Here is a 26,904-nt window from a genome sequence, read left to right as displayed (position 1 = left end):
TACCCTTTCAAGAGATTTCATTTTATGTTTAAGAAGATACAATTACCTTGTGAACGCTGTGTGCTGACAACGGTACTACCTGATGACAAAGATTAGATTTGTTCTTAAATTTATTAACACAAACACATTAAATCATATCTTAGGATAACGATCAAAACATTACTGCAAACATGTATGATGTTTATATGCTTTATAATAAAACTACTGTGTACAATAAAAACAAATGTTCAAAGAGTATAAAATATACTTACTGCTTGTATCTTTCTTTTGACTGCTGGGGGTTGTTGCCCAATTCACTTTGACTTCCTAAAAAAAAAAAAAATTGTCTACATTTATACTCCATAAAAATAAAGTTCAAAATCAGATATTACTAGATTTGCATTTATGCAAACACAAGGGAAGTCACATGTTTGCAACAAAACACTTTCAAGATGCCAGTTCTGGTCAAAGTTTCCATACTTGTCTTCTAACCTACATTTACACGAATAATACTGACAAATCCTAATCTTATGTAGTTTTCTGTTAACATTCAATTAACCTTTCTTACCTAAAGTATCAGTATTTCTTTTTCTCTTTTATTTTTCCCCAGTAGCATCCAATGTTCCTAGGTGTTTCAAACAAGTTTACGCAAAGCACCATGGAGAATCCTAACAACAACACAGGCCTATGCCCTCTAAAAGCTTTATCCTACCTTTTTATTAATGTAAACAATTGAACTTTCGCTGTGAAGTGAATTTAATGCTTCTAAAAAGGAAACAAAAATTGTATATAACTTAAGAATCTCCAAGTCACCTTTTAAATTATGACAGCTTACCTTACCCATTATCTTCCGCCCATTCATAGCAGCTAGTGCTGCAGCTGCATGACGATGCTCATAAAATTCCACAAAACAATATGGATCATTTCCAGCTGTCTGGTGAAGAAACACAAAAGCCAATTTTAAGCTTTATATTTCCAAAACTTTAAAATTATGGAAAATTTTTTTGCCAAGTTTTATATAATATCAGTTATCAGGCCATGGAGAATAAAGGGTCTGTTCCACAAGTAAATTTTTAGGTAAAGAAGTAAACACTTAAAAATGAACTATTTTTATAGAAATCTATTTTCTTCAACAGGTTATACTATACTATAATATACAATTTAAACTTTTATTAATGACAGTGTCCTAACTGTAGATGGATAAATATATATCTATTATTTTCCCCCATTATCATTAAAATAATCATTTCTTTTAGCTAGAGGTTAAGTTTGACTAGATGCCTATGTTGTCAAGTCTTGCTATTGGCTTTTTATGCTTTTTCTGTCCCTCTCCTAACATATATTATCTCTTACTGCTATAAGTATATATACCTCCTTGCTTCTAACCTGCTGAATGGCAGAAAACTGTAACAACATTCTTAAACCTGTTTCTAAAATATAGGTGAGTAGGCTCTGAAACTGAAGAGGTTCTCTGTTAAGTAAAGTTTTGGAATGGGTTTTAAAACGAATGTGGATTTTCTGGCATCAATTTTTTTGCCTTTTAAAAATTCTCTCCTCTTTTCTGCTGATATTCCAAGTAGTTGAGGTTATATGGTAAGTGAAGTCTGGGTGTTTTATTATAAATTAAAGAAGCAGAAAAAATACCCAATATTTTAAACCTATCAGTGTTAAATACCAATTGACCTTACAGTTCATTTTAAAAAATTATTTCCATAATCTCCTAAACAGAATTATTAAAATACAAAACTAATTCAACACACCAGAAAGCTATTAGAAGCTAAAGGAATATACCGTTTTGTTTCATGCACAATTGTTTTAACAAGTCACTGGCAAAGATTTTTAAGAATTTTAGAGCAAGGAGGCAACAACAAAATTCATGATATTGGACTATTATTTAAAAAACACAAGAATATTGAAATGTTTTAAAAATCGTTTAATTCAAACTGCTACACTTAATGGGAATTCTATTACAAAGATCAATGTTGACTGGCATTAGAATGTGGTTAGAAAAAGTAGGTTGCATTTAAGAATAAAGCAAACAAATGAAAAAGAATGTTCATTTTACTTTTACATTTACTTTTTTTTTGTTTAATGCAATTTTATTGAGATATATTCCCATCCCATACAATAATCCAAAGTGTACAGTTGTTCACAGTATCATCATATAGTTGTGCATTCATCAACACAATTTTTGAACATTTTCATTACTCAAAAAAATAAATATAAAAATGATAAAAATAAAGGGAAAAAAAGAACACCCAAAATATCCCATACCCCTCCATCCCACCAATTATTGATTTACTTTTTGCCCCCATTTTTCTAGTCATCTGTCCATACAATGGGTAAAGGGAGTGTGGACCACAAGCTTTCCACAATCACACAGTCACACCATATAAGCTATATAGATATGTGATCATCTTCAAGAATCATAGATACTGGAATGCAGTACAACAGTCTCAGGTATTTCCTTCTAGCTATTCTAATACACTAAAAACTAAAAATCCACATCTATATAATGCATAAGAATAACCTCCAGAATGACCTGTTGACTCCATTTGAAATCTCTCAGCCACTGAAACTTTATTTTGTTTCATTTATCTTCCCTCTTTGGTACAAGAAGGCTTTCTCAATCCCACGATGCTGGGTCCCGGTTTAACCCTGGGAGTCATGTCCTATGTTTCCAGGGAGATTTACACCCCTGGGAGTCATGTCCCATGTAGTGGGGAGGGAAGTGAGTATACCTGCAGAGTTGGCTTAGAGAGAGAAAGGCCACATCTGAGCAACAAAAGAGCTTCTCTGGGAGGATTCTTAGGCACAATTGTAGGTAGGCATAGCCTCTCTTTTGCAGTAAGAAGCTTCAAAAGGGCAAGCCCCAAGATTGAGGGATCAGCCTTCTAAATTGGTAGTCCCCAATGCTGATGAGAATATCAGTAATTTCTCAGGTGGGGAAATTTAATATTTCCAAATTTTCCCCCAATACCTCAATGGTTTTTCACAATTATATATTTTTCTGTGCCCAAATTACTTTGGGATGTATCGGGGCTTCATATTGACCTGTACAAACCAACCATATCTCACTCCCTATTCAAAGTTCCATGTAATTATGGTGTTTGAATAAACTGACCATACAAGTTAATTCATATAGTATGCTACAGAAAATATAGATTTTGCACCAAATAAATATCTCTTACATCTCTCTCTTCACATATTTTCCAGCACTTGTATCCCTCTGTTTATTTTTAAACAGTTTTATTCTTATATTCACATTTACTTCTTATATTCACATTTTCTTTTACATTTATCCAGAAAAAAAAAACTTGTAATTTATTAAATCAAAAAAGTCTAAGCATACACATTATCAGCTTTTATACTCCAAGGGAATATAAAACTCATAAATGTGAACATCATTCCAAGAGAACAAACGGACTGTAACTTAGACTTGAATTTTTAAAAAAGTTAATTTAAGCCTTTTAATGTGACCAAAAACCAAAATTTATAAAACAACCACCTAACTAACCTAGCTAACACAGCCAGTCTTTTCTGTGGATCAGGCAGCCATGTTAAACAATTTGCCTTGTGATCCTTCTCAGGGAAATATGTAGAGTGAACAAATGGGGATGGAGAACAGCAGTACACAAAACAAAGTAGAGGATTTATATTCAAATAGATCAGTCTAAACTTACATCCTTGCTTTGCCTCATTTTCTCAAATATAAAATGGGAATAACATCTGCTTTACAATGTTTCCATTGAGGATTTGTGATAATGCATGTAAAAATAACTAATAGGCAGCAAGCATTCCATAAATGCTATTACTGGGATAAGGAAGGAAAGCCACGTCAAGGAAAGACTGGTTTAAAATGCTACATCTTTTCCTGTCTTCCCCTTTTATCTTTTTCCATGGGGTAGAGATAACTTTTCTCCTTTATCCAAAGGCATACAGATATTAAATGTGATAAGAAAATCCTAAGAAGAGTGTACAGAATAAAAATTGTTGAACTATCATATTATATGTAGATATTTCTACATGATTAGGAAAAGATTTAACACTTTAGGACAAAACAAAGCCAACTAGCTAAACAATTAATTTTTAAAATATTAAGTAAAAAAAGTTAAATTGGAATACGAAAGGAATGAAAGTAGTAGATATACAAACATACATACAGAATTTTCTTTTTTGGAGAAAAGAAAACCTAAAGTGTACAAAAGATAAAAGAACTTCACTATCTTTCTCAATAAAAAATTTAAAATTTGTCTCTTTATACATAGTATGATTTGGGGTTAACACCAATTAGAAGAATGAATTCAATGTGTTTTTTTTTCCCTATACATTAAGACCCAAGAGAAATTGCCTAAGTGCAAGCAAGACATGAAAAATAAAGTTAAAAACACTTTCACTGCATCAAATGTGTATTATTTTTACCTCATTTTCCAACTTAATTGTATTAACTGAATTTCTAGGTTAGCCAATCAATTTACATCATATATAAAATAAACCATTTGAGACCTCGATGTACCTTAAAAAAAGGGCCTACATATTCTCATCTGCTCTAAAAATGATTTAATTCTATTCCTTTATGTAGTAAAACAAATTAAACTCAGTGGCCAAAACTGATTCATTACAAATTCACTAAAATCCCTATGAATTTAGACTGCACAACTAACTTTACTTTCCAGAGTTCCTGGAAGTAGTAGCTTTAAGTAATGTATATTTAAAAAAAAAAAAAAAAAAAGAAAGAAAAGAAAGAAAGGAAAAGAAAGAAAGTTTAAGTAAAATATCCTTACATCCATAATCATTTTGCAGTTTTTACAAGGTCCAATCTGGCTAAAGAGCTGGAGAATAAGAGCTTCAGTCACGTCTCTTGAAAGGTTACCGACATATCTGAAACACAAAGAAAAATAATTTACCATTTTAAATTTGCTTCTTTTGCATCAATAGTTTCTAAAGTTGTTTACTGAAAAATAAATTTTGGGGCTAAGCAAATTTTTGGCTTAAAATATGCTAGCTGGGAGTGGCTTATAAAAGTTTGCAAAAACTTCAAAAGCTCTTCCAAAACAGATATAACAGATGGACTTGCAAATATTTACACTGCTAACAGAGGGGAAGCTTAGAATTCTGCATGTGTTTTTAAATCAATTCGTCAAATTTAAACTTGTTGCTTACTAAATTTCAAGGCTTACCTTAGCAAGGTAAAGAATCATTATTAAATATTTAAAATGTTCTATGCAATCAATCCTGGGAAGTGCTGCAATTATTTCTGCTTACAGTATCACTGAGAACATTAATTTCCCCCCAATTGTTAATATATTATTTCCCTAACACTGTCCAATTTAGGTATAATGTGGTTTATACAATAAACTTATTTTTGAAAAGTCACTAGTAAATCACTCATCAGATGTTGTAGATGCTCGTGAAGGGATGGGAAATATATTACTGAACAACAGTGATCATCAGTGTAAAAGGGGTGAAAGGGAGTAAAAAAATTCCAGGAGAGACTTCTAATAAATATGTGAGTAGGTGATTAACAGCTTAATTAGCATACATAGCATATTAAAAAGATTGGACAATTGGAATAATATTTATTTCAAGACTTCATAAATAAGTTTTTAATGTGATATTTCAAAAGGAGTTCACTCCTACACATGTTACATAGTTAGAGATCTGTCACTTCTGAAATCAAAGAATGCAGTTTCCCCAAATTTGTAAAGGTTCTCATTCTTCAGCCAGAGGCCTTTCACTTCTGTCCTTCACTCTAACAATTCAACAAATATAAATGGAGTGCCTACCACAAAGCCATTGAAATAGATGAGATGGCAAAGGGAGAAGTGTTGAGTCTTAAGGAACAACAAACAACATTTAAAGATCAGATATGATGATAATCAAAAAAAGGAGAAAGCAAAATAACAGCAGCATCTACTCAACATCAATTTTCTAGTATTGGAGGTTATTATTACATTGGGTCTTTACTCTGAAAATCAATAATTAAAGGGAAAGAATCAAGTATTTATCCTGCTTTTTGGGTAAATACTTCAGCACAGTGCAATTCAATAGCTCCGGGGGATAAGGGAAGACTCTTCAATGAAGAATGCTAGTTAAATAAATGTGTAAGGACAGTTATTACATTAAGATTATGTGAGCCCCAATGAAATAATTGATTCAGGTAAGGATTATTAAATGGATGCTAAAGTTATTAGGTGAAAGGTTGGTGTGACAGTTCCATGGTAGCAAAGTTATCACATAATTACTTATTAATTGCAAAGGGAAACCCTACTTTAAAAAATGGAGAGCTTTGGCTGTTACTACTTTGATCCAGTGTTCAAACTTTAAATCATTTTTTTTTATTAAATTCAGTTTTATTGAAATACATTCACACACCATACAATCATCCATGGTATACAATCCACTGTCCACAGTATGATAACATAGTTATGCATTCATCACCACAATTTCTCTGAACATTTTCCTTACATCAGAAAGAACCAGAACAAGAATAAAAAGTAAAAGTGAAAAAAGAACACCCAAATCATCCCCCCATCCCATCCCATTTGTCCTTTAGTTTTTATGCCCATTTTTCTACTCATCCATACACTAGATAAAGGGGGTATGATCCACAAGGTCTTCACCATCACACCGCCACCCCTTGTAATCTACATTATTATATAATTGTCTTCAGGAGTCCAGACTGCTGGGTTGGTAAATCATTTTATAGAGGGACAATGAGACATTACATGAGCAATATGAAGTATACAGTATCACCAAGAAAGTACTCAAATAAAAAAGACTTGAATCTAACTAAGCCTAAATTTAAATGTAACTCAAGTTTACCAGCTATTGGGTTTATAATATAAAAATCACACAAATCCAGACATCAAACACATTAGAAGACCACTTGCTTGATCTCTTCAAAAATTACCCTGAAAAAAAGTTAAAAAAAAAAAAAAGTCTGTTCTTGTTAAAAAGACAATGGCATTTCATGCATGATTGTTCTGTAAACCCACTGCTTCACTAATTAAAACAACAAATAAAAAAACACTGGCCTGGGAATCAAATACAATGTAAGATCCTTGACTGAATTCTGGATGGGGGGAAAAATAGTTATAAAAACATTTGAGACAAATGGATAAATCTTAATATGGACTAGAAATTAGATATTATAGAATTATGGTTAATTTTATCAGTAGTGATATGATACTGCATTTATATATGAGAATGTCCTTTTTTGGAGATACATGCTTAAGTATTTAGGGGTAAAGTATTAGGATTTCTGTAGTTTAGGTTGAAATGATTCAGGAAAAAAAACACAACTCAAACAAACATGGCAAGATGCTAGCAACTGTTAACACAGTGGTGGGTATATTCATGTTCAATTAATTATTCCTTTGAAAATGTTCATTAAAAAATAGTTAAACATTAGATAGAAGAGAAGGGAAAAAAAAGACGGCAAAATGAAACAGAGTTAAAATGTCCATTTGATTTAGCAACAGGGAGATGCATTCATGATCCGAACCAGAACAATCTGGGCAATATGCTAGGGTGGAAAGTAAGAAGTGTATGGCAAGAGGAATAGATGCTTTAGCGAGTCTGCTCAAGCTAATCATCAATCTTTGGTTAGTAAAACCGTACAACCTATTCCACTATAAATTCTTGAGGCAAAGTAAGGATTATTGTGTATTGTACCAGATACGATGTTACTGACCACAGGACATGCTTACTGAGCTGTTTCTCTAGAACTTTGATTAGGTTTTAAGGATACTTTTGTCTCTGAGTTAAGGTACTTGGCTTGCCTAATTAGTAACTTCAAACATTTATTGAGCATTACATGGGACCAGGTACCAAGGAAAGCAACCTGCCCTAGTTGGTTGGCTAATAAAAAACAATTCATAAATACAAGATAGTTATCATGGTAACTTGGGTTCAAGACTAGTATGGATGAGTAAGCACATTGTCTTTGATTCTCATCTGCCCTGATAGATTGTGATTTAGGGATATGATCTAGGTCTTAAAAGGGTATGCTATGGAGTAGCAGATGGAATATTACAAGTAGAGTATTACAACAGGAGAAAAGGGAAAGGCATAGGGACAGCAATAGAATTTCTCACACAATCGCATGGGGACAGCAATCAAATTTCTCACACTATCAGAAACCACTTTGCAAATGTGATAACTTAAAAAAAAAATCTATGCACCTCGAAGAATCATGTTAATAAACCAGATACAAAAGGGCAAAACTGTATGCTCTCACTATTTGATAAAGAGTATGCAAATTCATAGAGTCAGAATACAGGGTACCAGGGGCTGGGTGGGTGTGGGGAATGGGGAGTTAATGCTTAATTGGTATGGTTTCTATACCTGGGGTGAGGGAAAAGTTTTGGTAATGGATGGTGGTGATGGTGGCACAACATAGTGAATGTAACTGATAACAGTGACTTGTGTACTTGAAAGTGGATAAAATGGTAAAATTTAGGTTGTATCTTACCAGAATAAATTAAAAACAAAACAAACTCATAGAACTGTACAACACAAAAGTGAACCCTAATATAAGCTACAAACTATAGTTAATACTATAATTATAATAATGTTTTTCCATCAGTTCTAATAAAGGTACCGCAGTAATGCCAAATGTTAATCATAGGGAAATACTGTGTGTGTGTGTTTGAGGTGTATATGGGAACTCCGTACTTTGTGCATGATTTTTCTGTAAACTCACTACTGCTCTTAAAAAAAAAGACAAGCATCTATGTGGCTTCCTTAGAGAAAATGATTATTCTAGGGTTGGGGCAGGGAACACACAAAATGAGCCTGGAGCATCTTGTAGTGCCTGAAAGAAAGGAAGTGGGGGGTTGGGGGGAGACAGGGACATGTCAAAAGGACAGAGGAGTCGATCTGAAAGAATGCCTAATGGTCAAAACTATAACAATTTTGGCAAAAAAACTGATAATATTGGATTATAACCCAAATAATAAAATAAATGTCCATACCAATATAATAAATGAATGAATAAATATATGGGGGAGAAGGGACAACTTTTTCTAGCAGGAGAATTCCAATTAATAAACATAGAAGGAATGACAGAAATAGAAAATCACCACTAGACCACTACAGTACTAACTGATGCAGACAAGATCCACTCATGGATGTTAAAATTAGTTGATGAAACTTTAAGGAGAAAGGATATTTGTGTAGCTTCAAGATATCTCTCCTATTTATTAATTATTGGCTTTGACCACTAAATTGGTGGTTTTAACATATGTCAACAAATTCTTTGATACACCTCTCTCTCCAGGAAGTGGAGTTTATTAACTTCCCTCCCCTTGAGTATTGGCTAGCATTAGTGCCTCACTTCTAACCAACAGAGTATGGAAAGGAAGAGGAATCGCTGTACAGTGGAGAAACCTGGCAAACACCACCTTAACCAGGTGACCAAAATGAGTGTCACCAGTAATAACACATTATTGATACCACAAACCTCCCTCTATGTGCTGAGAAGGCTACATCATCTCTGAGGTATCTTTCCCAAAATCTATAATCTCAGTCTAATCATGAGAAAATTTTACCATGTGTTCTGGTTTGCTAATGCTGACCGTTATGCAAAACAACAGAAATGGATTGGCTTTCATAAAAGTGAGTTTATTTGGTTACACAATTACAGTTTTAAGGGTATAAAGTGTCCAAGGGAACACATCAACAATCCGGTACCTTCACTGAAGGATTGCCAATGGGGTCCGGAAAACCTCTGTTAGCTGGGAAGGCACATGGCTGGTGTTTGCTCTGGAGTTCTGGCTTCAAAATGGCTTTCTCCCATGATGTTCCTCTCTAGGTGTCTGCTTGCTCCTGGGTTGCATTCTCCAAAATGTCTCTGTAAGCTGCAGCTCCTCCAAAATGTCACTCTCAGTTGCTCTTGGGGCATTTGTCCTCTTTAGCTTCTCAGGAGCAAAAGTATGCTTTCAAAGGACGCCTCCAAAATGTCTCTGTAAGCTGCAGCTGCTCTCTCAGCTCCTGTATGTTCTTCAAAGTGTCCCTCTTGGCTGTAGCAAGCAGTGAGCTCCTTCCGTCTGAGCTTTTTATATGGCTCCAGTGATTTAATTCAGACCCACCCTGAATGGGTGGGGCAACAGCTCCATGGAAATTATCCAACCAAGGTTTTGTCCACAGTTGACTGAGTCACACCTCCATGGAAACACTCAATCAATAAATTCCAAAATCTAATCAACACTAATATGACTGGCCCCACAAGATTGCAAAGAACATGGCGTTTTGGGGGGACATAATACATTCAAACCAGCACACCATGGTTATGTCAGATGTTAACAGTAAGGGAAGCTGGTTGAAGGTCATGTGAGAACTCTTGGTGCATTCTCTTACAGAAAATGCAGTTCTCTTCTGTGTCCATTGTCACCTGATTCTTGTGCCTATATGAAATTCTCAGAACTGCAAATAAGTCTAAATGTAAATACGGCTCTTCTGAAAATCTAATTCTACTACTTCTTTGTTAAAGCTAGAAAATCTATGACAGTTGGACAGGATTTAGGAAACCTGAATCTGATTACATATTTCTGGCAAACTGTCTCTAAGATTTCCTGGGAGTTGGTGGTATTACCTAGGATCAGACATAAATAATAGAAGCGCTAGGGTCTGTATTGTCTTTACCTTCGTTCACTTAATGTGGTCTGTTGTATACTATAAGCTCCAGGAGTCTCTACCAATTAATGCTACACACAGCTGTTTAGAAAATGCTCTTCAGAGATTACACACACTTCAATACCATTATGGTAAACTATTTCAAGTAACACAAATAACAACATTTTAATAACAAAGCCAAATGATAAAATCTCCTTTTCTTCCTCCTGCAAATAAAATAATCAATATGGACATCAAATCCATTACATTAACCCTAGGCTTTTTATCAGTAAGTCATAGTACTTCCCTGAAATTTTAAAAAACTTAATGATATTATTACTTCCTGAATTTATCTGCTAAATAAATACTATTTGGAACATAAAACTCGGACAAATTTGAAATCTGCAGACCTTTTTATACCCAAGATACTTTCAATGGAAAAATAAATAAAAGTTTCTTACAGTTTGTAGAATGCTTTATACTTTTGTGTGGTGGATTATTATTATTATTATTTGACTGTCAAACATCTAAAACTCCTTCCTACTTTTAGAGAAATCCTTACCCTATGGTACAGCTTGATTTCTTTACAGAAAAGGCCTGATATGGTTTCACAGCCTCCCTTGTAGCTAGAGCATGTGCATTTGATCTAGGCTAGGTCAATCAGAGATACCGGTACTGAACATGGAATCCAAAGACAAGGCTTAGAGAAACAGAGAAAAGAATTCACTTTGGTGGAAAATAACAGCAGTGAGTCCCGTGTCCGGAGCCAGTGGAAGCTGTGGGGTCTGGTCCTCTGTGGATGTGGTAGTGGCATCATTCCTGGGATGGTCTTGTGGCTTGATTAGGACTAGTGGACCTGATAGCTGCCTCTCTTGCCCGAACATTTTCTAAGTTCTGTAACTTTTTTGCAAATTCTGGGAGTGTCCAATATATTTTTAATAACTTCATTTTATGCTTAGTTTTTTTTTTTTTTTCCCCCTCCCCTGCTTGTCTCTAAAAATCCTGACACAAAAATTAGTACCAGAGGAGTTCCAAGCAAGGTTCCCTGGCATGATGTCTACTGAACTACTAAACAAAAATATAAGTTTTCTTAATTTTATACAGTTTTTATTTTTCAAAATGTTTTATTTATTCTTTTGGAACAACATTAAAATATGCTTTTTTAGCTAGTCCATGGACTTCTCTTGTTAACAGCATGGATTTAAGTTATTCCATGTTAGTATTTACTAATCACCTCTGAGATCATGTACCAATCTTGGACAAAACTGAAAAGTAAAGAAGGGAGTAGAAAAGGAATTAACTGTTAAGGTAAAAAGACTTCAATGAACTAAAAAATATCCACCTTGGACAACTGGATAAATATGGATTGTAAATCAGTTAATAATACTGTTTCAATGTAATCACCTTAATGTGAAAATTGTGTTGTGGTTATATAAGAAAATGCCCATGTTCTTAGGAGATATATGGTGAAGTATTTAGGCTGGAAATGTCATGATATCTTCCACCAACTCTCTCAAATGGTTCAGGTTCAGCCAAAAAGGGGGTGGGGGGAGGAAGAGGGAAGAGAAGAGGATGAGGAGAGAGGGAGAAAGAAAAGCCAAATTGGGCAAAATGCTAGCAACTGGTAAACATATATGAAGGGATAGGTAGCTAACTGTTCAATACTATTTTTGTTACTTTTCTATAGGTTTTAGTTTTTCAAAATAAAAAAGCTAAGGGAAAAAAAAAAGACACCCGAGAAGTAAGATTCTATGGAAAAAGTCATCAGTGCTACTAGTGAAAACCTAACAGCTCTGCCAGGGACAGGATTTCAGATGAATTTAACAGATATTTTTGAAGCTGATAACTCAGTTCAAATAGCTATAAAATTGGAATGCAAAACACTTAAAATATTCATTCTTATTAATACAACTCTAGGAAATCTAACCTACAAATAAAATTTATAAAGCAGAATGCTGTACTGGGTTCGTTTCCAGCCACAATCACTGTTTAAGACCATAGACTTTGATAATGAGGACCCCGTGAAAAGGAGTGAAAAGCATGAATAAATGTGTCTTTACCTATAAGGATAAATTCCACAAAAGGAGGTACTTTTATTTTTATTCATACTATATATCTTCTGTCTAGAACACTACCTGTAACACTGTGAGTGCTGAATAAATATTTGTTGAAGAAATAACTGTATTGAACATTTGTAATTTGCTTGGAAATTTTCCCATTTTGCCTGAATTACTGTAGTACAGGGGAAAAAAATGTATGTCTTTTACTAATTATGAAATAATGAATAACCTTACTATTAGTTAACAACTGTCTACTCACTGCCCCTCCCCACCCCCCCCCGGTTTTTTTTTCAAATGTCACTTATCAAAGAGTGGCCTTCCTTTACTATTCTGTATAATTTGACATGCCTCCCATTCTCCTTACCCCGCATTATTGTTCACCACAGTATTTACCACCACCTAATACAATTACTTATTTGTTTACTAGTGTTCACTAGTATAGTGAACTATACTAGCACTCTCGAAAGCTAGCTGTTAAAGGGTCTGTTATATTTACTGTCATATCCCCATCTCCTATAGCAGTGACAGCCATGTGTCATGCTCTCAAATAGTGCTGAATGAATGAAAATGTTTCTAGCAAATTTTTAATTACTAATAGTTATTTGGAAACACCATAAACACTCAATAATTAAACATCTCATTTTAGTCAATCTTGCCTTCAATCTAATCCTTGGTAAGTGAATAAGCAAATTCAGCTCAATCAACACACACACAAGTGATATTTCATACAAATCACAAGGCCAAAAGTGTGTGGAAGGGAGTGCGATGGATAGAAAGAACGGAAGATAAATAAGCTTGGGGAGTCAGAAAGACAAGTCCTAGTCCTGTGATAGCATACAGCAGTTATTTAGATACAGTAGATTGACATTCTTAGAAAATGCAAAAGCCACACAATAACTGCTATCTTAAAAGAGAGTGGGTACTCATAAGCATTTGCGATTAAATCACACAAAGGATGTTAAAGATGCCTTGCTTTGGGGGAAATTAATTTCCATCAATATTTTTCAAGTCTAGTGTGAAGTTTTTAATTCACAAATTCAATGATTTTAAAGTGACCAAGGGCTAAGTCAGACTCACTATACACATTTTAATTTTTTTATTATGGAAACTTTCAAACTTATACGTGAGAAGCACATAGTAGTACACATATATTATCCATCCACTTACTACAAACTGTACCTTGACTATTCCTCAAAATAATCTTGCAGTATAAATTTCCTTTCAGCAAGTTTTCCTCACAATATGTTTCCAAAATATTGCTGACAAAAAACTGATTACTGACAATGTCTAACTTAAAAGGCAATGCTGGACTCACAGATGTGGCAAAGGAGGGTTATTTCCTCTGAGCCATTTAGGTACACTGGTGATACTGAAATTCAGACTATATTTTACCCTCATGAATGAGTAAAATCTTGATTCAGTGCTTGAAATTGTACCAGTTTTTAAAACAAATTTATTTCTCACTTACCATAGGCAAGACATTGTGCTAAAGGCTAAAAGTATAGTAAAAATCCCTGCCTTCTAGGTTTATCAAAACAAACATTTTACTTTTAACATTTTAAAAATAAAAACATTATTACTTTTAATAGTAATAGTCTGGGAAGACTATTCATATTTTAGGAATTAGCACCTATTCACGTTTAATCAAGATTGGCCTGACTGGAAGAATGAGAGTTTTGGTTAAGAAAGACAGAAGCAGGGGAGCAGATAATAGGAAATTTTAGAGTAGAGAATATTTGGGGAAAAAGCTAACTTGGATGGTGTGTTTCAGTGAGGGATACAAGGCAAAAATAGGCATTAAGTACAACAGTGTAAAAGTTAAGAGTTGAGGACAGTATAGTTGCAGGATAAAAAACAAAAAAGGTATATGACCTTTCCTCACCTGCATAAATGTATCTGAGTTCTGATGAAGAGTAAATGGGCCTGTAAAGTACTTAACACAGAGCCTGGCACATAATAAGTATTCAACAGTTACTTGCTAAATAAAACTTCTTTCATTATCTCTTCTGCAGTGGTTGGTCCCCTGCCCTCAAGCTAGTACTATTTAACTACCAGCTTTTGTAGGATGACCTGAGAAAGCTGTCTTCCTTATTTGATATTCCCAAATCAGTGTACTAAGGTTAAGTTCCCAGATATTTCTGGCAGTTTCTGGAATTTAAAAAACTTCAAAATAATAAAAGAAGTTTAAATTTAAATACATTATAAATGATGAGCAGAGCTTAATCCAATATACTGCTGGCTACCATACTTTTACTTTACTGGAAAAGTTTCCACTTAACTCCAAGAGGCTAAGTTTTTTTTAGGGAGTATTCACCTACAAATACAATGTTTCAAAACAAACAAACAAACAAACAACAAAGGACATACACTAATTGCTGCATCCTATTAAGATATTTCAGCATAACTCACAGATTCAGAAGCGTGACAGTAATTCTCAAAGATTGCAAATCTCAATTTAAAAATGAAACCTTTTGAAACCGGAAAACAACGAACTGGTTACACTGTACTTCACAACAACTGTAATATCTAAAAAGTTGCAAAAAGAAACCTAAAAATGTATTTTTAATGCATACATTTCTCAAATTGCCAGGATGCCAGGAATAAAAACAAAAAGCTATGTCATGAACTCATTGGGCTTTTTCTTTTGGAGAAAAGCAACAAAGGCAGGAGCAGCTCATTGGATAACACTTTGAAAAACAAAGGAGAACGCACTGAGAGAAGCTACACGACAAAGAAAATATCCCAGGATGAGATCATTTAACATTAACTCCAAAAATTCCGATTTGACTAAAAATATTAAGGTATTTATCAATTGTTGCTTTATAAAAAACTGCCCGCTCGTTCAGTAACATGTCAATCCCAAGAGTAGCAAACGATTATAAAAATATATTAAATGAATCCACTTCGCCTCAGTTGATATATACCTTCGGGTGAGAGTTCCACTTTTAAAAAACAGTTTCAAAATCCCTGGGTTGTCCGGTTAGGCTTTTTGGTTGGCGGGAGGTGGAAGAGTACTACAGAACCAAAGTCAAAGAGAGGTTATAGAAAAATATTTGGCTTTTTTCCAACTGGCAACTGCGAAAATAAAGTTTACCTCACTGAAAATTAATATAAACAATCTCAAGGGGAAAATCCTACCAAGAAGAAGAAAAAGAGAGTTTCAGGAGGAAATCAAAGGTAAAATTAAGGGGGGCAGGCTGTAAAAATAAGAGGTCAATCAAGAAGAACGGGGGTGGGGGCAGGAAAAAAGGCAAGCACGGAGACAAAAGGAAGGTTCAACGAGTTCTAAGATGTTTGAATGAAAAAGTCGTTTCACCTAGTGCAAGATCACAAGGGGCCCCAGGCGAGGCCAAGGCCATGCTGTGGTCTAGTTTAGGTGAAGGGACTAATTTAACCGATTTAGTCCCCTCTCCCTGACCTCGTACTTTCACAGCACAGGTCTCAGTTCTTAAGTATCCGGACGTGTACTAAGGAAAGAGAACCCAAGATGTCGTGACGTCCAGGAAGAACAATAGCCTGGGGAGCCGCGCCGGCCTGAGGCCTCCTCCCAGATGACCCTCATCCCAAACCCTCATCGCTGCCCCAGACTCACAGAGTCTTGGGCATCTCGTCCTCCATGGTTGCTGCTGTCGCGGTGGCGCCTCCGAGTCCAGCTCCCTACCCTTTACCACCTTCCAAACCGTTTGAGCGGCTATAGTTGCGGAATAGCGGGGTTTCTTCGCTGACCGGAGATTACTCCGCCTCCTTCTTCCGCGGCAATTAACCTAAAGCGCCCGGTCCAGCGCGAACAATGAAGCCCCAATACAAGATGGCGGAGAGCCTGGAGCCTGGAGCAGCCAGCCAAGTGACCCAGACCGCGCAGGCGCAGAAAAACTTCGCACTCTCAACCTCCCGGCCGCGGGGCGGGCTACACCTCAGTCCATAGGTTCACTTGTTGCGCAGCCGCTCTTCCACGCGTCTCGAGTGATATTTCAGACTGCGCAGGCGCAAGAGTCAACTATCAGGAATTTCGTAAACTTTTATCTTCCAGCTCCAAATTCGGATGTTTCAACTGAAGATTATAGTAAAATATACATTTTCAGGTAAATGTTAACTTCTGTTTTTAACTGCGGGTAGATGGTTGCCGAATAGCCAAAAAGAACAGAGGGAAAAATGGCTGCGCCGCCCGGGAATCGAACCCGGGTCGCAAGAATGGGAATCTTGCATGATACCACTACACCAGCGGCGCTGATGGCATACGGGGCCACCAGAATTCGTAACGATTAAATACGGGCAGAAGTTCCCTTTTGAAGATGTAGAGTCATTCCAAGGTAAACGTTTGTTGACGGCTCATGGTGTGCTGTTTTCACTGATATAAGAAATTCCTTCTTTTTTCTCATCTCAATTCAGTTGAATGGATGTTCCTACCTTTTCTATACAGAAAAAAATCGTTATTAAAAAAATAATCGTCTTCATAAAGAATTTGCTTTGATGATGTTAACCAAATGTTTGAGAGTCGAAATATTTCCAGATCTTTTCTGGATTTTTCTTGATATTTATATTTCTTGTGTATCCTCGACGTACACTGAAAAATATTTAAGAAACAGTAATTTAATATCAATTGGTCACAGAAATCTTAAAAGCAAATGAGTCAGAAGACATACCAATTTCAATCCTGTTTCAGGGGACAGAAAAATAAGGGCTCTGAAACTTGCTTCAGTGTACTCCTTATGCATTTCATATTGCATTTTATTGGTTATGTGAAGTATTAGTTTTAAAACACATGAGCATTTACACATCCAAAAATGTGACTTTGAAGTAGTTTTTTAGGTTATGATACATTTTTAGATTTCATTTTTGGAATTGTTTTTAGCATTAGTGAAACATTCTTCTGATTATATACAGAGATATCAGTCGTTAGGCTTTTGAGGATGAATAAGATGCATGTTAATAGCGGATAGCATTTTTTCCTTTTTTTAACAGCTTTATTGAGGTACAATTCACATACAAATAAAATGCACCCATTCAAAGTGTACAGTTTTGTAGTTTTTAGTATTTTCCCAGAATTGGGCAAACATCACCACAATCAATTTTAGAACATTTCTGTCACTCCAAAAAGAAAACCTTTACCAATCAGCAGTCACACCCCTTTTCCCATCCCACCCATCCTCCAACCGACTAATTTTCTGTATAGATTTGCCTATTCTAGGCTTTTTAAAAAAATGGAATCATACGCTATGTGGTTTTGTGTTGACTGGCTTTTTGGACTTAGGGTTGCTGTCAAAGTTCATCTGCATCCTTTTTATTGCTGAATAAAATTCCTTTGGATGGATATAGCACAAATGTTCTTTTAAGTTTTTAAAAAACTTTATTAAATTTTTAAGTTACAAAAGTAATACATGTTCACTGTGAAAGTGAAACAATCGAGATATACAAGGAAAAGATAAATAATTCCTTCATTCTTCCCATCTTGAGGTGACTAATAGTAATAGATTAGTCTGTAAACCTCCACGTCTTACTTTATATGCATACAGATGCATATGTATGTAAGTACGTGGAATCTTTTATTATTTTTTAAAAATGCGATCATGCCATAGATATTACTTTTAACTTGCTTTTCTCACTTAAACTTACATCATAGACTTTCCCCAGTTCAACTGATGTATATCTAATTCATTGTTTGTTAATACCGACAAAGTAGTCCATAGAATGAGTGTACCACAATTTATTTAATGGTAAATTGAATAATTTACTTTCCATGCTATGGATGGACCTTCAGGTTACTCCCTGGTGTTTTGGCCCGTAACAGGTTCATGCAGAGCACGGGCTGGGGGTGCTGCGAGACCGAAAAGCACACCAGGCACGGAAGCAGACATGGGTTTATTGGATATTACAAACAAAAGTTCTCCGACGGCCGCCTTCCGGATGTTTAGTGCTCCACGAGGGATGGGGAAATACAAGAAGTAATATATGATTTCAAAACAAAGAATTCCATACAGTATGAGGACATCGGGTGTCTAGTATAATCATTAAAGCGCTTCAAACCTGACGTTTTACTAAGATTAGTGTTTAAGACTAAGATACAATCAAGGCCGTTTTACATTCGTGGTTATATTCTTCCCCTATCCTTTGTCCTTGGCCAAAGCAGGTTTGTTACTGGCTTTTAGAAGGGGTCCTGCTCCTGGGGCCTGAGATGCCACATCCGGGTTTTTTCAATGTTGCATTAATCATCCTGGTACGTATGAATTGATTCTTTCATTTTTGTGGGATACATGCCCAAACATGGTTTGCTAAATTAAATTGTGTATATATGTGTATATATACATACATATATAATCTTAATTTTGCTTTTTAAACAAGCAAGTTGTAGTCATTCATACTCCACCAGCAATGTTTGAGAGTCACTCCCTGTAACCCCTCCTTGCCCTATTTTCTCCTGCATGAAGATGTTAGCAGTCTTTTTAATTTTTGCCAATATGTTAGATGAAAACTGGTATCTCCTTGTTTTAATTTGCATTTCTCTAAGTACTACTATTGAGGTTGAGCATTTCTCTGTATGTTTTTTGATCATGGGCACGTCTCTGAATTAGCTATTCATGTACTTAGTCTATATTCATATTGAGTTGTTCACCTTTTCTTATCTATTTGTAGTGCTCTTTGTATGTTTGTGATATTATCCACCATACTGTCTGTCATGTTAGTGGTAAATATCTTTCTTTTGCATTTTTTGGTTTTTACTTTTTTAATTCTATTTTCGCCATATGAGTATGTTTAAATTTTATGTAGTCAAATATATTTATCTTTTTGAATATTGCATTTAGATTTCCTGTCTTACCTAAGAGAAAATAAATATCATTTAGAATATTTAGAATAAGAAAAAAATGTGCTGCAAGGTAGTAAGAAGGTATGAGAATGATTTTCTTCAAGACCATCTCAAAGAGGGGAAAAAAAGTATGACTCAGTAGCAGAATTACGGATATGAGTGTTTTCTAAGGAGACTGCCTTTCTGAAGAACACTCCTTTGGATGAATGCTTGTTACATTACTTTGTTATCATACTTCATATATGTGGTAACATTTTTGCTCCAGGATTTTTAAAAAACTTTTTGAGTTTCACTGGCAGTATTATTTTGAAAGAGCAAGGGCAGAGTGAGAAAGCTTTTGATACCCTGCTACTTTGCAAGTCTTCATTGTCTCTTCATCGAGATGTCCTTTCAGAAAATTCTTTCCCTAGGTATCAGTAACAGAAGTGAAAGTTTCCAAATATGACACTTGTGTCAAGGTCATAACATGATCAATTCTAATCAACCAATAAATATTTACTGAGGGCCCACTAAGCTTAATGCACTGAGGTATTATGGGCCTAATGTAGTTGGAAAATGAAAATGAAAGACACGTAATTTTGTTCTTTTGTTGTAATTTCCAGATGTAGTGGAAATGGGGACTTAATCTTCATATTTTTTATATTCTTAAGTACAAGTGTTTATTGCCTGTATGGCTTGCATCTTGCTCTGTTAACAACCCTCTCCCCCACTCTACTCCACTGGCCTTCTTGCTATTCCTAAAACACGCTAGGCATTCTCTTTGCTTGGAAAACTCTTTCTCCAGATGTTGGCATAGCTCACTCGCTCACTTCCTACAAGTTTTTGCTCAAATGCTATTTATTCAATGAGTACTACCCTGAACATCTTATATAAAATTGCAACCCACTGCCCATTCCTCTTACCCCATTCTACCTATTACATTATTTACTTTTTATTTTAATTATCATCCATCTCCCTCCTCTAGATTGTCAGCTTCGTAAGAGGAGTTTTTAAAAAATCTACTCTGTTCACTGATTTTTCTCATGCTCCTAGAACATTGCCTGCCATTTAGAAGGAACTCAATAAATATTTGTCTAATGAGTGAATGAATGCTTTTTGCTACAAATTTTCTATTCCTTTCTTCAAGTTCAATCATTCTTTCTATCCAACTTATTTTCTTTCTATACATACTGTTCTTCATGTTGACATACTAGTTCTTTTTTTGAGGGGGTGTGGTGGGGGAGTATTGTAACTACAGAAATGGGATCATATAATACCCATCACTCAGACAACAGCTAATGATACTGGGATAATAGTTATAGATCCCTCATTCTTTTGTTTGTTTGTTGTTGTTTTTCCTTTAATGCATTTTTATTGAGATATATTCACACACCATGCAATCCATACAAAGTATACGATCAGTGGCTCACAGTATCATCACATAGTTGTGATGATCAATTTTAGAATATTTTCATTACTTCAGGAAGCAAAAAAAAAAAGAAGATCCGAAACATCCTTGTACCCTCAGTCTTTTTAAGACTTGCATTTTGCTTCACTGTATGGGTGCACTACTTCTATCCATGTCTGTTACTACATTTTCAGTCTCTTCACTTTGGACCACCCCAACCCAGCTCTCTCTCATTTTTCCTTTCACCTAGCAACTTTTATCCATTCGCCTCCTACCCAACAGACCTGGGAACATAGTGATCACTCAATAAATATTTGTTGCCCCACAGGCCAGTTTCTGACAGCGAGCACCTCTGTATTCTTTGAGAGGGAGCGAATGAATGGACAAGAGAGGGCCTTAGGGAAAAAATAAGGCGCTCCTTCCGAACAGATGGGGAGGAGGGAGGAGAGCTGGGGTAGCCTTCTCCTGTGCTTTTGATCTCTTCCTGAACGAGGATGGGTTTCGGAAGGGGCGAGGCGGGCTCAGGAGACGAGTGGACTAGGCTGGAGGCATCCAGAGGGAGCGGTGGACCCGGGGAGACAAGTGGGCGAGGGCGAGGGCGTGGGCGTGGGCGGGGCGTGGGCAGGGCAGACGGAGCGCGCAGACGCATGGAGCTCGGGGTTCACTGTGACGTTCCAGGTCGACTGCTGCTCTCGGCGAGAACATGGTTCGCTGCGCTGCGAAGCTCGTCTCCCCCTTTTTGGGGCTGTGGCTGCTGCTCTGCAGCTGCTGGTGCCCTGGGAGCGCCGAGCTGCGGGCCCCGCCGGATAAGATCGGTAGGCGTGCGAGGGGTGGCGCGGAAGGAGGTGCTAGGGCGCGCCCCGCGCCAGGCGACTGGCTGCAGTGTGGTGCATCCAGGCCCCGCAGCCGCGACGCTGGGCCGGGCCGCGGGCGGAGACCCCCGCGCGGGTCGCTCTCTATCGTATTCGCGCCTCAGGGGCCGCTTTAGGTCCCCCCGGGACGAGATAGTGCCCTCCCGGGCCTGTAGATAAGCCAACTTGAGAAAACAGCCGCCAAGCGTTGTAGCAGCTCTTGTCTCGGAGGCGTGGGGCTCCGGGGAAGCCGAGGCGCTGCTTGCCGCCTTCCCATGCTCCACTTTTGGAAGCCAGTCTTCTGGTTCGTCCTGGAGCGGTGCGCCTCTCCGGCTCTGCAGAATGCAGGCGCGGGTAAACACACAGCGCCAGGGCAGTGCAAACAAGCTGACCTGGCCAGTTTCTCTTTATAGACTTGAGTCCCCTTCCTCCATCTCTGCTTTGGTGAGGTTTGCTTGCTGTCAGAGATCCCTGGCTTGCACAGTTCTAACCTTTACACAGGACTACGACAGTTGCCCAGATAACCTGTTCTCTTTCTAGTTTCAGTCTTCTTGTTTTTTTGCTCTCTGATTTTTTTTTTAATCGTTAACTTACCTACATTAACGAGATAGACCAAATCTGGGCAAAAATGGATGTCTCTTAAAGATGCGTGCTGGGTAGGTCCACCTCTTCTTTTCCCATGAGATGGGCACAAAGAAGGGTCTGCAGGCCCGTTGGTGCCCCATAGACAAAGGACTGTGAGAATCTTTGGTCATCTGGCAAAGGAAAGGTCTGATTAATGTCTATTTGTAAGTTGATCTCCCAACACTTGTCTGGGGGCTATGCCCAATTGGATTCATAGGGTGGTAGCTTCCCTTTAACTCTGTCTCCTTCACCTCTCCTCGTCCCACCCAGGCTTCCCTAAATTGTTGGTAATATCCTTAAGTAACCCATTAAGGATTGCTTAAGGGCTTTTTAGAAACAAGTCCTATGCCACATTAAGAGGGAAAGAAACTCTAACATTTTTTCCCTCTTCATAGCGATTGTTGGAGCTGGAATTGGTGGCACTTCAGCAGCCTATTATCTGCGGCAGAAGTTTGGGAAAGATGTGAAGATTGACCTGTTTGAAAAAGGAGAGGTGGGGGGCCGTTTGGCCACCATGACTGTGCAGGGGCAAGAATATGAGGCAGGAGGCTCTATCATCCATCCTTTAAATCTGCACATGAAGCGTTTTGTCAAGGACTTGGGTATGTAATTTTGGCTTTAGAAGCTAAGCAGATCTCTGTGGGACCATCTGTGGATATTTTTATCAGATGGGGAGCTGAAACTTTTCTGTTGCTAATAGTCTTTTACAGAGAAGTTGGTAAAACTGTTTTCCACACCTTCCTGCTAGGACTTCGTGCTGCCACTGTCTTGTAATGGGACACTGGTCATCTGTATCTTCAGTTATCTGGAATTACAGCCATGGGGCCAGGGTGGGGGTAGCTGCTGGTGTCAATTCTTGAACTTCTGGGTTTGTGCTGAAGAATCAAATAATGTTTTGAGCTAGCAGAGACCTTGCTGTGCACACTTTATAGCTGAGGAGATGAGGGCCAGAGGATTAATGTCACCCAGCTCTGGATTCAAACATGCACCCACACCCTGGGCTAAATGACTGCTTCCCTACCAGAGCAGAGCTGGACAGCTTGTGGGGAAAGTCTGGCAGGCCTCTGCAGACCCTTTTTTTTTTCAGAGACTCCATCTTGTTTGTATCGGCCCCTTTCTGGTTATGTGAAATATCCAGTTATGCAAAATAAGAATCACACAAAATTGGGGAACCTCCTTTCTCTCAGCTGCCTTCAGATCCGTTTTGCATGCTTCCTGGGCCTCCATGTCGTCCGTGCAGGCAAACCTATGCCAGGAACAACTCATGCAGTGAAGATACATGTCTGTCTGACATTTTTGTTCCTTCATTGAATTCAGTTAGTACTGTGGCTTTTTCTTTTGACGTTTTAGTCTTTTTGGATTGATAGAGCTACAGGATCATCAGACCCGTGTACAGAATCTGCTCTTGGACAGTGCAGATTATCACACTGTTCTAAAGATAGAGCTCCTCTAATGTGTGTCCTGAGAACTGGGGGTCACTCTGAGTTCACTCACTTCTGAGTGATCCTTGGTAACTTCACCTCAGTCAGCACAGAAACCACCGACTTATCTACGTTGTCTTTGTTTTTGCAGGTCTCTCTACCACCCAGGGCTCTGATGGCCTAATGGGGGTGTATGATGGAGAGAGTCTGGTGTTTGAGGAGAGCCACTGGTTTATAATTAACATGATTAAACTAGTTTGGAACTATGGACTTCAGTTCTTCCGAATGCACATGTGGGTAGAGGATGTATTAGACAAATTCATGAGGTAATTTTTTTCCCTTCCTTTTAACCTAAAAGTTTTACATTTGATGAGTTTCAGGAATTATAGTTTCTTGGAACTGTTCTCTACTTACCTGCAAGACTGTTAGGCAGAATTTTTTGCAGAAAATATGTAGGCCATTTATCCACTTGGAAATTGAAAGGGTAGTTTATTTTTGCTTCTGAAAATACATTTTTCAAATGCTTATTTAGTGTTGCCAGATGCTCTTTAAATGCTTTACAAATATTAATTTCTCTAACCCTCATGACAGCTGTCTCACGTAGGTAACCTTAGTAGCTTCTTTTTTCAGATGAGAAAGGTAAGGAATAGAGAGGTTTTAAGTGTGCAGGTTCTCTGGAGTAGTAAATGGTGAAGCTGGGGTTTGCTCCTAGGCAGTCTTGGCTCCAGAATCCTTACTTCTTATGTCTGCATTCTGCTGGCATTGTGTAGGTGAATGAGATAATGTGTACAATAACTTGTGGAAAGGGTCAAAAAACTTAAACGAGCTTTGCTACTGACGTGATGTTTCTGTGATCCAACAGGCTGAAGGAGAGTTTCAGATCTGTGCCTCAAGAACTTAATGTAAGGTGTTAAATTCAGGCACTGTCCTGGGTAGTCAGATACACGTGCCTCTTTTTCTTCTTTATGTTTCTCTGTATTTTCAAAATTTTCTGTGTATAAATGTGCATTGCTTTGGTAATCAGCAAAAATTAAATAAAACAGCTAGTCTTATTTTGAAAGATAGAACCTGTTTTTTTTTTTTTTTTTTGGCTGTGGGCATGTGCTAATTTTTATTATGCTGTACAATTTTAGGAGCTGGAAAAATTCAGCTTGTAAATGCTAGTTGTCTTTCATTACTATGACTGTTTTCAACATAATAAAATAATTTGTTAAAAAGGTAAAATTATGTGTCATGTGCACAAGTATTAACAGGACAAATATAAGAGTTGAGCAGAATAACCACACCCTGGTTTCTATAACTTATGATAGTTAGGAATTTCTTTCTTTTAATATCATCCTTAGGCCAATTCCGTGAATGCCTTTTCTCTGGCTATGTTAAGTTCAGCTACAGTGCACGTTGTTTTTAAGGATTTATTCTTTCCTTCATTCATATACCAAATATTTATTAAGTGCCTATTAGGTGCCAGGCACTATTCTAGGTCCCATGGAGAGGGGAACATGTCTGTGCTCACAAAGAATATATATTCTAGTGGAAAGACAGGCAATAAACAAATAGCTAAGAAAATTTATGGAATTTGTAGAGAGACAGCCAGTCACTCTTTTTTTTCATCAGTGAGTCCACTCATTTATTTCTGTAGAGGCAACAAAGCTGGAGTGTGCAAGGCAGAGCAGACCTTAATCAACAACATGGAAGACAGGAAAGGTTCCATCTTCACCCACATATTTTGGGATGTTCAACAGTTCCTCACTATGACATATCTTTTGGACAAATGTTTTGTACCCTGAGTGAAATCACACACTTGTCCAATTAATCAACAACAGAAACTCAGAGCCCAATGAGATAGTTAGCCGCTCAGCTGGGTGGTACTTCTAGTCTTCAAAACTGGTATTACAAGGAGCCATGGTTTAGATATTGATCAGAGAGGGGTGAATAGCAAGGGGAGAGGGAGGGCCATTCAAAGATAAACCTGTGAGAATCTGATTAAGTCTGCGTGTGCAAGAGCACATGTCACAACTGGCACCCAGACAGCAGGCCACCTGTTTTGTTCCTGTCACCATTGCCAGCTTCCGACATCAAGAACACAGAGACATCTCCATCAAACTTTCATACACAGAATTTAATTATCTATATCCATAAGTAATTCAAAAGGTTGTATTACAGCTGTTAAAGACTCAGGTTTATTTATTTATATATTTTACATTCGTGAAGTACAGTCACTTTTTTTAAAAACAGCTTTATTGAAATAAAATTCACATGGCATGAAATTCACCCTTTTAAAGTCTACAATTCATTGTTTTTTTTGTTTCTTTTTTTAATCTTCATTTTATTGAGATATATTCACATACCACGCAGTCATACAAAACAAATCGTACTTTCGATTGTTTACAGTACCATTACATAGTGGTACATTCATCACCCAAATCAATCCCTGACACCTTCATTAGCACACACACAAAAATAACAAGAATAATAATTAGAGTGAAAAAGAACAATTGAAGTAAAAAAGAACACTGGGTACCTTTGTCTGTTTGTTTCCTTCCCCTATTTTTCTACTCATCCATCCATAAACTAGACAAAGTGGAGTGTGGTCCTTATGGCTTTCCCAATCCCATTGTCACCCCTCATAAGCTACATTTTTATACAACTGTCTTCGAGATTCATGGGTTCTGGGTTGTAGTTTGATAGTTTCAGGTATCCACCACCAGCTACCCCAATTCTTTAGAACCTAAAAAGGGTTGTCTAAAGTGTGCATAAGAGTGCCCACCAGAGTGACCTCTCGGCTCCTTTTGGATTCTCTCTGCCACTGAAGCTTATTTCATTTCCTTTCACATCCCCCTTTTGGTCAAGAAGATGTTCTCTGTCCCACGATGCCGGGTCTACATTCCTCCCCGGGAGTCACACTCCACGTTGCCAGGGAGATTCACTCCCCTGGGTGTCTGATCCCACGTAGGGGGGAGGGCAGTGATTTCACCTTTCAAGTTGGCTTAGCTAGAGAGACAGGGCCACATCTGAGCAACAAAGAGGCATTCGGGAGGAGGCTCTTAGGCACAACCATAGGGAGGCCTAGCCTCTCCTTTGCAGCAACCGTCTTCCCAAGGGTAAAACCTGTGGTAGAGGGCTCAACCCATCAAACCACCAGTCCCCTATGTCTGTGGTCATG

General features: G+C 37.3%; 2 protein-coding genes and 1 non-coding gene across 15 annotated transcripts in view; 1 reads left to right on the top strand and 2 right to left on the bottom strand.

Annotated features, from left to right (window-relative positions):
* The window catches only part of TIA1 (TIA1 cytotoxic granule associated RNA binding protein), a 34,104-nt gene extending 17,579 nt beyond the window's left edge, over positions 1-16,525 (bottom strand). For 2 of the 12 annotated variants that reach the window (XR_005212331.1, XR_005212330.1), the window contains exons 1-5: positions 16,249-16,512; positions 4,764-4,860; positions 815-913; positions 252-306; positions 47-79 (exon numbers count right to left, since the gene is read on the bottom strand). Coding sequence is in view for 4 of the 12 variants with exons in the window: in XM_037806735.1 (XP_037662663.1) it covers positions 47-79; positions 252-306; positions 815-913; positions 4,764-4,860; positions 16,249-16,274 (310 nt within the window). In the remaining 8 variants the exon portion in view is untranslated. Of the gene's footprint in view, positions 1-46; positions 80-251; positions 307-814; positions 914-4,763; positions 4,861-16,248 lie in introns of those variants that run through there. The other 10 variants (XM_037806735.1, XM_037806736.1, XM_037806737.1 and 7 more) reach the window with 8 other exon arrangements.
* A 288-nt stretch (positions 16,526-16,813) lies between these two features.
* Positions 16,814-16,884, bottom strand: TRNAG-CCC. The gene has a single exon. It is a non-coding gene; the product is annotated as a tRNA-Gly (tRNA).
* A 4,620-nt stretch (positions 16,885-21,504) lies between these two features.
* PCYOX1 (prenylcysteine oxidase 1) overlaps positions 21,505-26,904 on the top strand; it is a 21,691-nt gene continuing 16,291 nt past the window's right edge. The window contains exons 1-3 of one of the 2 annotated variants that reach the window (XM_037806972.1): positions 21,505-21,660; positions 22,716-22,922; positions 23,893-24,067. In XM_037806972.1, the coding sequence (XP_037662900.1) occupies positions 21,549-21,660; positions 22,716-22,922; positions 23,893-24,067 (494 nt within the window). In that variant the 5' untranslated portion in view covers positions 21,505-21,548. The remainder of the gene's footprint in view (positions 21,661-22,715; positions 22,923-23,892; positions 24,068-26,904) is intronic. The other variant, XM_037806973.1, reaches the window with a different exon arrangement.

The sequence above is a fragment of the Choloepus didactylus genome, chromosome 17 (assembly GCF_015220235.1).
Source record: "Choloepus didactylus isolate mChoDid1 chromosome 17, mChoDid1.pri, whole genome shotgun sequence".
Lineage (NCBI taxonomy): Eukaryota > Metazoa > Chordata > Mammalia > Pilosa > Megalonychidae > Choloepus > Choloepus didactylus.
The sequence above is the reverse complement of the archived record's forward strand: the minus strand, read 5'-3'. Positions and strand labels throughout refer to the sequence as shown.